The 13,744-nt window shown below is 40.7% G+C and overlaps 1 protein-coding gene across 5 annotated transcripts in view; it reads right to left on the reverse strand.

Moving 5' to 3' along the window:
• The window catches only part of GRAMD2B (GRAM domain containing 2B), a 67,922-nt gene that overhangs the window by 2,981 nt on the left and 51,197 nt on the right, over nt 1-13,744 (reverse strand). For 3 of the 5 annotated variants that reach the window (XM_027099011.1, XM_027098990.1, XM_027099030.1), the window contains 8 exons: nt 11,338-11,433; nt 9,386-9,457; nt 9,191-9,271; nt 6,365-6,476; nt 5,602-5,724; nt 4,906-4,993; nt 3,895-3,999; nt 1,298-1,391 (listed from right to left, as the gene is read on the reverse strand). In XM_027099011.1, the coding sequence (XP_026954812.1) occupies nt 1,298-1,391; nt 3,895-3,999; nt 4,906-4,993; nt 5,602-5,724; nt 6,365-6,476; nt 9,191-9,271; nt 9,386-9,457; nt 11,338-11,433 (771 nt within the window). Of the gene's footprint in view, nt 1-1,297; nt 1,392-3,894; nt 4,000-4,901; nt 4,994-5,601; nt 5,725-6,364; nt 6,477-9,190; nt 9,272-9,385; nt 9,458-11,337; nt 11,434-13,744 lie in introns of those variants that run through there. The other 2 variants (XM_027099001.1, XM_027099019.1) reach the window with 2 other exon arrangements.

The following is a 13,744-nucleotide window of genomic DNA, read 5'->3' on the forward strand; positions in this document are numbered from 1 at the left end:
GCTCTGCACAAGACATGGCCAGCTGTCTGCCTGTTGTGGACGAGCTCTCCTGTTTTCCTGTCCCTCATTACAGAAAGTGGTGTCCCAGCTGGGCCCGGCAGGGGAGTGGGAAGAAATGCACGGGAGGGCAGCAGGGTTCCGTGTGTTTCCAGTCCAAAGAACACCACTGTGTGCCAGAGTGAACGAGAGAGAAAATTACCATCCCGTTCTCTAGGTCAGCACGGAAGCCAAACATTTCTAAGCATTTCATCCAAAAAATTTTATCTTCAATTCTTAGCAACTGACATTTTAGAAGGGAAAACAGTTCTCTTTGCTATCCCATACCTTCTCTAGCTTAATTGTGGATTTAAAAGAAAATTTCCAAGCTTGCCCACCGATACAGTGATTCAGTGGGAATTATCTGTCATGCCTTGGTTTAGAACAGAAGTATGCAGACTCCTTCGCTCTCCATACTTCAGTGGTTAAATGCTAGATACCATTTAGTATTGCAAGACAAGCATAATTTGACTCATTTGTATTTCATGTTTCTCCCCAAGTGAGCATAACTGCACCATTGTGGAAAGCCACCAAATACTTGGCATTTGTGGCAGCAATTTGAATTGAACAACTCACTCTAAACCTTTCCTTTAAGGATAAGGGTCAAAATAAAGCATGAGACAGGGACAGACATGCTGAAAGGAGAAATAAGAAATGTTAACTAGGTTTAACTCTGGGGATATTTCTGGGTGCCTACCTTCTCCTGTTCACCTCCCTACTCAGTGGGCTTATCCCCCAGGCCTAAGGTTGGATTCTGAGGAGCAGTAAAAGCAGAGGGCTTCGAAGCACAACTTTGAAGTCAGACCTGGTTCACATTCCAGTCCTGCCAGCTCTCTGGGTGTGTCTCCCGGAACAAGTTCACTTGAAACTTGACTTCTTTTGTCAGATGGGAACAATGGCATGTATCATAGAGAGACTGAATGCAAATATTTTCTGTATGGCGACAACTAACGTGGGTGGAGCTGGGGGCTGCCCTCGCTGGTTGCGGGCACTCCTGACCGTGCCCCTCCCCGAGCCCTGTGTCAGCCGACACTTACCATTGGGCCCTATGGCACAGAGAATGATTTCTAACCAAGTGGGAAAACCACAAGGTCAACCAACAAGGAAGATGGGGTTGGAACCTATTTCTCAGTGGAAAATCCCCTGGCTGCGTATGGTCATTTAGGTGGCCTGTTGCACAGCCATGCGTGTGTAACCCCTGCCCTGTGGCAGTGGACAGGCACTACTGCGACGCCCCCAACCCAGGAAAGAGACCTGTCACCTTTTCTAGTCTCATTATGTTGGCTGTAAGCTCTCGGCACAGGACCTCCACATTTAACTGTACGTGTGACCCCGGGCTGGATGGTGCTGTCTGTCTGTAAGAACACAGAGAAGAATTACTGTGGGCAGGGATGGCAAAGAAAGAAGTGGAATGAACACATTTTAAATTTATCTGACCAGAAGACTAGGTTATAATAGAAGACAGTGTGCATGTACCTTGTTCACATCAGAAAGGCCCTGCAGTAATCCTCAACTTCAGACTAGATGTTTAGGGGACTAAGTCTTCAAAGCTTAGCTGGAAATCTCTTAAGCTATTTCTGTTTAAGTGGCTACATTGCGCCTCAGCTTCCAAACACAAATCAGACAATTATTCTCAAGCACACAGTTTCTTAGACTACTTTTACTGACTCCCGATACCCTCTCTCTGCCCACAACTGCACGCATCTGCAAGGCTTACTGCTCTTCTCAGTCATGTATGTACTGTTTATAGGAGAAGCAACCATTTACACTAGAACTTTCATAATGTTTAGGAATGTCTTTAATCAAACTTCTGTTGATGTGTGACTTTTGCAGTGGCTTCTTTGAGACCTGTGGTACAAACATAATTGCCCTTGTCTAGTAATATAACCGATGTATTCACTATTTACCACTTGACTGTTAAAGGCATGGGCTCTTACTCTGAGGTCCACTGGGGTCCTATACCAGCTAAAACTGTAGGAAATTTAGAGATGTGTGTACATTTTCCCAGAGAGCTGCTCTAAAACCATTGATTAGATTTTCATGTTAAGGTTAAGAATCATGGTCTGTATCTCCTTTCTATTTCTTGGTTGTAATTTAATTTTAGATGTGAAGTTTTTAGATGGCATTGACTGGTCTAATTTATTTTACATAGGATCCATTTTTTGAGACATAGGTACTTGGTAACTTATCGATGATTATCTAAATATTTAGAAAGCAATCAGATGTTTTTCACTGAGTAGTTCTGAAACGGTTTTTTCTTTGTCCTTGATCCATAGTATCAAAATCTGAGATCCCAAAAAGGAAACTGAATCTAAACCTTCTGATTTCTAAACGAGGTATCTGAGACCCAGAGTACTGATTTATCCACACAGAATTCTGACAATCCAGACCTTCCCGTCATGGGTATTCCCTGACCTCATATAATATGTGATCTTTGTGATTTTCCCTTTAAATGGTTGTTTTTCAAATTGTATCTCCTCCTGGATTGATTATTTAAATAGTAGAATAAGTATTCCATTTGCTTTCCATTAGTGGAATTTCCCCCTCATCATCATCGTTAATTAAATGATAACAGGACATGAGGTACATTTTCCTAATAAAATCAACCCCTTATATGGTAGTGAACTAATAGTTTGCAATAATGTAGAGCTACCTCCTAGCTTTAAGTGTATTATTAACATTTTGAACAACACGTGAGAGAGTAAGGGCAGGGTATGAATTTATCCCAAACCATTCATTAGACTTATTACTGTTTCAAATGTATATTTATGGTTCAGAAATAATCTGTGTACCAGCATTGCATAAGCCATAGAACAAGACTTTTAGGTGACTGTTAAGACTGTAAAGAAAGGCCCTAGAATTGTATCGCGTAATAGTTCTCAAAGTGTAGACCCCAGGTCAGCACCAGAAATTCGGAGAACGGGCCCTGCATTCTGTTTTAACAAGCCATCCAGATGATTCTGATACACACTGAAAACATCCTGACTCACTTCTCCGCTGTTCCTTGTAAGCAACCACTGGTGACTAGGTTTTTGTAGTCATATAGACCTGACACCTGATTCTGTTAAAATTATTTCTCTGAGTCTCAGTTTCTTCATCTGTAAAATGGGAATAATAGCTATCTTATAAGGTTATGGTGAAGTTATGAGAGGAAACTGTATCTGTGTAAAAGATCTACTGTAATAGCTCTCTAGCACACAGTACTTACTCTGTAAAGAAATATCTCTACTTTTAAAACTTCAGGTAAAAGTATGCTCTAAACATGGAATACTTTATTTTACTTTTTAGAGAATGTGTCAAAATCCTCATGTAAATGGGTTTAAAGGAAAGACCACTATGGCAATAGATTTAATTAGGTTAGGCATGTTAAAAATACATGGTAGAAAATACGTGGTAGAAAATCTTCACAGACACATTCAACTAATTACTAGTCACATGGATCTTTATAGTGGTCAAGAGTTTTGTAAATAAGTGAGTTCATACAAAGAGTTACATATGATGAAATGTGCTGAGTTACTTAAATTGCTTCTTTTCTATGAATGTCTTTTGACTCATTGCCATTGTACGAAGATAAACTTGACTATCTTAATAAATGGGCCAAGGTCACAACTGAGTCTTAGGATAAGAGAACAAGATAATGTAAAATTAGGCTTGTTTCTTGCCTTATCACTGGCGACACTGTAGCAACTCAAGAACATGAAGAGTCAGGTCATTTCTTTCCATATATACACTTAACAAAATGTCTCATACAGAATGTATCGTCAATTAATGCTTGCTAAGAAGGATGCCAAGCTCAGGTCAAACATTATACTAATGTGAACAGCAAGCAGAAGACAGCACTGGAGGGAAGTGTCTTACTCAGTCTGATGGGTGTCCACAATGGAGGTTAGTGACCCCAGCCGCTCCTCCAGAGAATTAATTCTGTATCTCATGTAGAAGGTCGAGATGATTAGTGCACAGACACTGGAAAGGGATAAAAGAGAAATTCCCAATAGGTTAGTGGCCAGGACCTGATTGATGTTTATAAAACAGTAACCTCAGAGGCAACACTGTACATTTGAGGCAAGGTATTTTCCAAAATAACTTGGCTACAGAGACTTCAAAGGTCTTTTTTCAACAGACTGATGCTTGCACTAAACTTTAGAACTAGAAGGATATTGAAAATTCTCTATTTCCTCAATTTACAAATAATGGCATTTCAGTAGTCTCGCTCAAGGCCAGCCAATGGAGATTCCCGAGCTGGTGCTCATTCCTCCCACCAGGTACTGTCGAAGGCCCTGGCCAGCGAGTGTCCAGTCTTGTGACTCACATTCTCTGCTTTATCTGGAAACCAAACTGCAGATCCTCCTTGGTTCTGAGGAACAGCCTAGAACTGGGTCAGGTTATTTTCAGAAGAACAACTGGCTAGAAGCTACAGGCTAGTTACAGGCTAGAAGCTGAGAGGGAACTTAAAAAAGTCAATGCCTAAGTTTTCAATAAAGGGGATGACATTTTCAAGTTGTTTTGGTCTCTATCCAGAGGACACGGGATAGATGGAAAAATAAACATGAACGAAGATGCTGCATAATCCAGGAAACCATTTCCTAACTGAGAGTATCTACTTAGAACTTAGTCTTCTGCTGGATTTGGCATATTTTGCTTTTCCTTCCTTCCTTCCCACTATTTATTTAAATAAGAAGGGGATGAATATGAAAAGGTGACCTAAGTTTAAGAAAAAAGGTATTGAAGTAGGAGACAAAAATTTCCCCCTAAAAGATTTGGGTCATATTAGAGGCAACTGAGATTCACAATGGCTCTTGGTAACGTGATGACATTATTCCTGTAGTAAAATGAATCATTAAGTCATTCATAATAAATACACTTACTTACACAATTGCATAGAATATAAGAATATGGTGGAGAGTCGGACATTTCTGAGACTTTACTCTGGGTATGATTCCAATGGTTTCTGACTGACCTGTTGGGTGGAAAACAAAAAGCTTCTGTTTAAAAATGATAACACATCTCCTTCGCGCAGCAGTATCCCTATAGGGAAGAAGTACTTGAGAGACAGAATTATTTCCAGGTAATAAAAATCAGAGGAAATACTAACCAAAGCCTTTGCTTCTCATTTTAACCAGTAGTTACAATTCCTTCCCACATGTTGCATTCAATACATATCTATTGAGAGCCTTCTCTGTGCCAAGCATTGCGATGGAGTGACTGGTGAACAATACAGACCCCATCCTTGATCTCCTACCAGTACAACTGGTAAGCAGTTATTATAATCATCAGTAAATAATAATAAAATAACGTGAGTTTTACTGGTAATTTTTGAATCACAACCTCAAAGTATTCAGAATAATGAAAGGTCTTCCACGAAGGCTGTTCACCTTTGTATGCCCCACAGTAAAGCATGAAACTGGGTATAGTTTGTTGAGTGAATAAATGAATTAACATGCCAAGACCTACAGCAGGAAGGGAGGGGGAGGGAATAGCAAAGGCAGTCATAAAGTGAAACATGAGGGCCCTTTAAAAATTACAGGCAGATGCCCACCCCTGCCCCCCAAATAATCCATTCCTCACCATGCCCAGGGAGACTCTTGGCTTTTCCGTCAGGCACTCTGTTCACAAGGGCATCTGCCCGAGTTGGTTTTGCTTCTCCCTTGGAGACATTCAGAACTGTCTGGGATTCTGTCACATGGAAATCTACCAAGATGAAACGGGGCTGGGTAAGCTTTCTCCCCAGTGCGTTTAAACACATAGGATCAACCACAAAGCAAATCAATCCCTTAATATGCATAATCGCCAAAGAATATAAATGGATCTTCTTACGAGCTGGTTGAGTGGTTTGGGGATGAAATCCAATGTTCAAGCAAATAAAAAATAAAATGATAGAAGGGCAGTCTGTCCTTATCCCACTGACTCATGGGGACGATTCAGCTATAATAATAATATTACTAAAGAAGAGGTAAGAAAATACTGCATGTTTCTGCCTTTCAACCACTCCAATATTATGTCTATTTAAGAGACTTTTTTTTTTTTCTTTTTTGTCACACCATGTGGCTTGTGGGATTTTAGATCAACGACCAGGGACTGAACCTGGGTCCTCGGCAGTGAGAGTGTGGAGCCCTAACCATTGGACCGCCAGGGAATTCCCAAAGAGAATGCGTACTACCACATAGGCAACTCCTTTTCCTTGAACTTTCAAACTACCCTTTGTTTAGAGTCCCTTCCTAATTGTTAGCTCAGAAGGTGTGTTGTTTTTTGGTTGTTTTTGGCTTTTGGTTGAGCTAAGGATGTTTTGTGGAGAATTAAATTTCAGTAAAGATACAGAAATCTCCCAGACCTCGAGAGTTCTCAGATTCAGGAGTCTGGGATCCAGAACTGCTGTATCCTTCCATGTCCTGCCTTCTTTGCCGTACCACTCCATCCAGATCTGAGAATTCGTCGTTGAAATCCTGAGGGGAAATAATGAAATGAAGAGAGAGGCCCATTTTCCTTTATTCAACAGACAGAACTTTGTAACCTCCAGGCCTTTCACTTAGGCCTGACCTATAAAAAATGGAAAAGAAGGAAGGATTACCCCATACTACTGGGTTTCCTCAACAGATCACGGAGTATCTGGTTACTGATTTTTTTGGGCAGTTAGAATTCTGTTAACAAACAGTGGCCAACTCGTTTGAAATAACAAATGTCTAGGAAAAAAACTGGGATGCTGTTGTTTGAAAAGCTTCTAGGGTAAAGCTAGAGAAGTCTCATTAGCATTTTGTAATGAGAAAACATGACCAAAACAGACATACACAAGGCAAATAAGTAGCTAGAAAGTTCTAGATGCATGTTCTAAATGCAGAGAAAGGTTTTCTCAAATTATAGTTTTAAAAAGATATTGGAAATAGAAAAGGGAAAATGGCTTTAGCAAATTAGACACCGAAAGGAAAGTTTTAGCTTTTTTCTTCCCTCGAACAAATCAAAACAGGGTCAGTAACATTACTTCTAAATGACAAAAGGGTGAGAGAGGAGTGAGGAGTCGGGGAAAAAGCAGGATGTTTTTACTGTGTATCCCACTTGTTCCCCAAAGTGCTTAGGAAATGAAGAGACAAGACGCGTCACTAAAATTTCGCGGTGAAGGCACAATTCGGCGAGCTTTTCACAATTTATTTAGCTGCCAAGTGAAGAAGAGGAGACATATCTTGTAAGCAAATTACCAACCTTTCACCTTCAACTAGCTGTCTCTTGATCATTTCAATAGTCATTTCAATGTCATGCAAGAATTTATAGGGGAAGGAAAATTTTAAAATTCAAGTCTCCTCAATTTAATAATTAATTGAACACCTACTACAGATCAGGCAGTATGCAAAGCTCCAAACACATATGACTGTGCCTGATCTCCACAGCCACGTCAGGAGCCTGGCATTTTACTGGGTGAGGAAGCTGAGTCAGAGCAGTTAAAGAGCTTGCCCCATGGCATAGCTCAGCTGGGTGGAACCCAGATTCAAAACCATGTTTGAGGGATTCCAAATCATAAGTGTTTCATTCTATTTTGTACTGTTTCTCACTATTTTTTAAGGTAGATTTTTTTTTCAAAAAATTGAGATAAAACTCACCAGTTTAAGTATACAAATGTAGTGGTTTTTAGAATAATTACATTGTCGTACAACCATCACCACTGTCTTATTTCACAATACGTCCATCTCCCCCCAGAAAGAAGCCCTTTACCCGTTAGCATTCACTCCCAATCCCATCCCTTGGCAACCACGAATGCATTTTCTGCCCATATGGATTTGTCTGTTCTGGACATTTCATATACATGGAATCATGCAACATGTGGCCTTTTGCGTCTGCCTTCTTCCACTAAGCATAATGTGTTCAAGGTTCGTCCATGTTGTATTATGTATCAGTAGTTCTTCATTTTTATGGTCAAAGAATATTTCCCTGTATGGATATATTACATTTTATTTATCCATTTATCAGCTGATGGCTATCAGGGTTGCTTCCACTTTTTGGCTATGATGTATAATGCAGCTATGAACATTCTGGTTTAAGTTTTTGTGTGAACACGTTTTCAATCCCTATACTTTTTAACAGCTCTCAAAAAAAAAAAGATTTGTAGGGCTTCCCTGGTGGCGCAGTGGTTAGGAATCCACCTGCCAATGCGGGGGACACGGGTTCGAGCCCTGGTCCGGGAAGATCCCACATGCCACGGAGCAACTAAGCCCGTGCACCACAACTACTGAGCCTGCGCTCTAGAGCCCGTGCGCCACAACTACTGAAGCCTGCGCGCCTAGAGCCCGTGCTCCGCAACAAGAGAAGCCACCACAATGAGGAGCCCACGCACTGCAACGAAGAGTAGCCCCCGCTCACCGCAACTAGACAAGGCCTGTGCGCAGCGACGAAGACCCAACGCGGCCAAAAATAAATAAAGTTAAAAAAAAAAATTGTAGATGTTGAAATTCTGGGCTCATACTGCTTCACCAAAGGTATTAAAACGTTTAACGATTATCAATTTGGAAACAACCATTTGAACAACACGGCTAGGACTCTCTTGGGCTTGCATGATACCATCACAGGTATAAATCTTGTACAAATTGGGGGAGCTACTTCCCGTTCGAGATTTACTCTGTAGTCAGAAAGTCTAAGGGAATCAAAGAATCTCTACCTCTTGGGCATTACAGCTTTCTTCTTTTACAGTTATTTCTGGGTATCCCTCATCTTCTCTACTAAGCTGTAAAGACTTTGAAGGCAAGAACTAGTTTTGATTTTTCCTGGTGTCCTTATGGGTACACTAGCATGGTGCCTTGAACATAGAAGGCATTCAACGACTTGTGGGATGAATCATGCCCTACCTAAATAGACTGGTGAATCCCTCTAAAACAACGCTGACAGACAAACAGAGCAAGATTTGCTGAATACCTGCATGGACCAGTAACTGGCTAAAACAGCGCACTATCGTGTTTCTTTTCTTTTGCAGGATGACTCTTTTAATTACCTGAAAAAGTTGATGACCTCCTATGGTCCCCTCTTCTTCAGGACAGAAATGCCCTGTTTCTTCAACTTTGCCTCCCATACTGTGGTCCTAAGTTCCTCCCGCACCCTGGTCATGGTGTAAGGAGAAGTGTGATTGTGGGACCTACTCACTTTCTTTTGCATTTAGATAGTTATGTAGGCAACTCACCAGAGGCAGAGATGAAGGGCGATCTGCCTGGAAACTGTTTTCAAGAGAAGATGGATTGGGACTGTTGCCGGTACTTGTATTCTGAAATTATCAAAACAAAATTAGTTTTACAAAATGAAAAAACCAGATCAACTACAAAACCATAAGAAATACAGAAGAGAGACAGCAATTGAGGCTCAGAGATGTTGTACTCACTTCTAAGTGTCCACACACAGACTTCAGTAGTTTGTAAGTTGAATCTCTGGAGAGTAAGGAGACAAATATGTACTGAAAAACAAAATAATAATTATTTAATTATTAACAGATACTGCTCGACTAGAAGTGAGTGTTCAGAGTTAAAAAATTTATCTATTTTTTCATTTTCAAACACCATAGACTATATTCTATACCAAGTCTATATTCTCATTCCACTCAGCCACACATTCAGTTTTTATTCCATTCCTGGAATAAAGTGAATATATTCTCCCACAATAGCAACAAAACTCTCAAACCCAACTTAAATAATACAGAAATGTAGAGCAAAATGAAATCTCCGGTGCTCTGACATAGGTGCCCCAAACAAGCATGGATGGAAAAGACCTGGATAGTAAAGAAAGGCCAGTTGTATTCGCCAGGTCCTCTTTTAAGCCTCTCCCTCCCTTCCCCGCCCCCCTTTTAGAAGGTATTTAACAATTCCCAAGGGTCTGCTTTCTCTGCTCTGACCTAGATTTCCATTGAAAATGTCCCAGCCACTCTAAAAGGCTCATTCTTTTTCAAGCCACTTCCAGATTCTTTCTTGTACAAATATGGAGATTTTCTGGTGAATGCTTATAAATAAGTTATGGGAAAGAAGTCAAGTCAGAGCTAGACAAGTAATTTGGAGACAAATAACACAAGGAAAAATGATTTTACCATAAACCACACGTAGAGAAATAAAAAAGTTCATACTTTTTCCATCTATTTGAGCCACAGCATCTTTTCACACCCCCTTTCCAAAGTTTGTGATTACTCTCTCCTGCATTCCCATGAGAGAAACCGATACACTTCCCGAGCAAACACTGTATTCCAAAGTAGTTAACATTACGGGTTCTGGCATTAGACAGACCGGGTTGCAAATTTTGGCTCTGTTACCTACCAAGTGGGTGACACTGGGCAAACTCTTAGTTTCAGTTTTCTTAACAATCCCCACCCCTTACGGTATGGTAGTGTGGAATAAACGTGTAAATATAAGGAAAGCATTTTGTGTACATCTGGCAAGAAGTACCTGATGCTTGGTAGCCATTTGTATTAAAAAATAATAATAATCTAGAAACATATTAACATATTTCCTAGCTCATCAGAATAGCCTCTTTTAATCTTTCCTTCTTTCTCCTTCCCCCTTTAAATTATTCAGTATGATTAGAAATGAATTGTAGCTTTTATGCTTTCATAAAAATAGTAGGTAAAATATTAAAAAAGAATTTCAAGTGAAACATGAGTAACCAAACCATTCTACTCTCTCTCTCGCCAAGGTGAAACACACATCGCTCTCCATGCAAATATTTCAGGTTGCCCATGTCTGGGGTAGCCCAACAGTCAATGACAGCTCCGGAACTTCTGTACTGAAGAGGGGTAGTTAAGGCAACCTGGAGGCAAAGAGGGCCTAGGAACTGGTCCTCAAGCTGAACTTGAATAGCAAGCCCAAGTTTTACGTCTTTAGGTTGGCTCTGGGGAGGCACCCAATGGAGGTTATGGGGAGGCTGGTCAACCCCGCCCCAGGGACCCCTCATATTGCCCTGCCGCACCCTGTGAATAAGGTGGTGGTGATGGTGGCGTTTTAAATAATAATAAAGAAATGAAATATATCCCTGTAGCCTGACCTGACCCAATAGATGTTAGGGAAATGGAAGTTGGGAAAGAATTTTACTTTTTTGACTTTGGTCAAGTAAGTATAATGAAGTCAGCAGGAAATTCAAAATTGGCAACTATTACATTAGAATAAATCACCTTGTCAGGGGAAACAACACTACACAAATGTCTAAAGGCTGTGATTTCAAAAATTCGTCTTACAGAGTAACTCCTGATTCATGGCATTATGGTTCAGGGTCTTGGTCCTCCGCAAGAAGCCCCTAAGGCAATGAAACCCAGAGTAGGACAAAGCAGGGTGCCCGCACCTGCTGCGTACTCACCCTGTCTGTGACTGTCGCTATAATCAGGGCATTTGGCACCAGAAGGGCAGTTTTGGTTTTCTTTATCAGGGTTACCGAGAAAGCCGGAATAGAGATCTGAAACAGAATCACTGAGTTAACATGGGTTCAGGCTTCACAGAGCAGCACTCCAAATCTTCATGTTAAAGGAAAAATAAAAAAAGATAAAACCAGCAGCAAGCTCTCCAGCCTCCATGAAGAAAAGTGAATCTTAGAAGAGTGTCACCGAGGTCGTCTGGATCATCAAGTCTACAGAAGGGTTTGGTGGGAAACCTGGGACATGCGAATAGAATGCAAAATGTACAGCCATTTTAAAGGTAATCCCCAGGCTCTTAAGAAGTTACATGCTTGTGGTCATCTACTTTGAGCTCATCTCTACACACCCTCCTCTTTTCTGTCCTTAGGGAAAAAGGCTGAAAAGCACTGGTATATAGTAGGCCCATTTTTGAACAGGGAGTCTGGGGCCTGAATTCTCAGTTCTATTACTATCCACATGACTTATTCAACCTTGTAAGGTATCCTTTCTTGGCCTTGGTTTCCTGACTTATAAAATAGAGACAGTCTTACCTATTTCCCAGGATTTTCTGTGGATTAAATGAGATAATAGATGGAAAATGCCTCGCACTCAATAAAAATGTCATTCATTTCCTCATCTGTCTCATAAAAAAGAGGATGGGTGAAATACAAGCACCCTTAAGTTCTTTTCTGGCTCAAACAATAAAGAATAACAACAATGACAATTACAGCAGCTACCATTATCAATACCTATTTACCAGATGATAATTTCATTTAAATATGACAGTCCTATAATGTAGACATTCTAAGAGAGAAGGATGTTTGTTTAGAGAGGTATATAACTTTCTCAAGGTCATAAATAAGTTACAAAGATAGAATTTGAACCAATCTGATCCAAAATAGGGATTCTTTTTCATACAAGGTACTGCAAGAATGTACCAGATGCTGCGAAGAATAGTAGATGTTCCTGATATTTTTATGTTACAGCCCTTCAACCAGGTTTGATCTCAAAGAAAAATGGATCACATCACTTTGATCCCTGAAAAGAGAGTCACCCCCACTCCTGGTAAAAAGAAAAGGGCCTGAATCCCTCCACAGGTGCACACACTCACATGAACATACATTTTGTAAAAATGCTTCACATATTCTGAAAGAGATCAACAAGGTCAGTGGGGAAGAGGAGGGGTTTATGTTAGTACTGCCAGCTTGAAGGACCAAAACTAAGCTTTCAATTTTCTTACATTTTAATTTAGAACGTTTGCGTTCATATTAGGTTTATGAGATGGAGTTGTTCTACTGCCCCTCCAGGTTCCTGATGGGAAGACTATGAAGAATGAGGGGCTACAACACAGCAAAAATAAATAAATTAAATAAAAAAAAAAAAGAATGAGGGGCTAATCTAAATTAAACACTAAAGAAAAAAACCTATTTTGCCAAAGAACTCTACCCACGAAACTTTTGAAGTTGGGGAGATAATTCAGAAGTGATAAATTGGGATTACTTTGGGGAAAAGAATGTAAGATCTTCCAAGACAGATGATGATATAAAAATGAGCCTAATTTCGTTTCTCAGCAGCAACACACACACACAGTGATAAGGGGCTATAAATTTGGATTTTTGCAGAATGTAAGGCATGGAACACCCTTAAGAAGGAGTTTCTCTCAATTGCTTCATGAGTATAAGTGACAACTAGATAACATTTGAGAAATAAAGCATGAATCACTTCTCTGTTTGAGCCTAGATGCAATGTGATACATGCCTTTAATTTTACTAGCATCTAAAAATACAAACAGGGCTTCCCTGGTGGCGCAGTGGTTGGGAGTCCGCCTGCCGACGCAGGGGACACGGGTTCGTGCCCTGGTCCGGGAAGATCCCACATGCCGTGGAGCGGCTGGGCCCGTGAGCCATGGCTGCTGAGCCTGCGCGTCCGGAGCCTGTGCCCCACAACGGGAGAGGCCACAGCAGTGGGAGGCCCGCGTACCGCAAAAAAAATAATAAAATAAAAAAATAAAATAAATAAAAATACAAACAGGCTGAGGAAAAGGTTCTGATTAAAGTTACACTTTAGGGTGCTTAGAAAATTCCCCTTCCTAGAGCAGATTGCTTGCTTGTTTTTAGTTCACATTGGATCATGTTGGACCAAGGTCTGCTGGCAGTGAGCAAATTCTGCCGCAGAGCTGAAGCCCACATCTCCTTGACACCATCCTCAGTGGGTAAGGAATGTGCAAGTCACTATCATGGTTCTTATCTTCCCACCCTCCTCTTGTCTCTTAGAGACAGCACATGCAAAAGCAATCCCACATGTCCTTGTCTTTAAAAAACCAGGTCACTCCTTTTAGCTTTTTTTGGTCAGTTCTTTCTTAGGTAGAGATAG

The sequence above is a fragment of the Aethalodelphis obliquidens genome, unplaced genomic scaffold (assembly GCF_003676395.1).
Source record: "Aethalodelphis obliquidens isolate GAN/ISIS:26980383/991018 unplaced genomic scaffold, ASM367639v1 scaffold4, whole genome shotgun sequence".
Taxonomy (NCBI): Eukaryota; Metazoa; Chordata; class Mammalia; order Artiodactyla; family Delphinidae; genus Aethalodelphis; species Aethalodelphis obliquidens.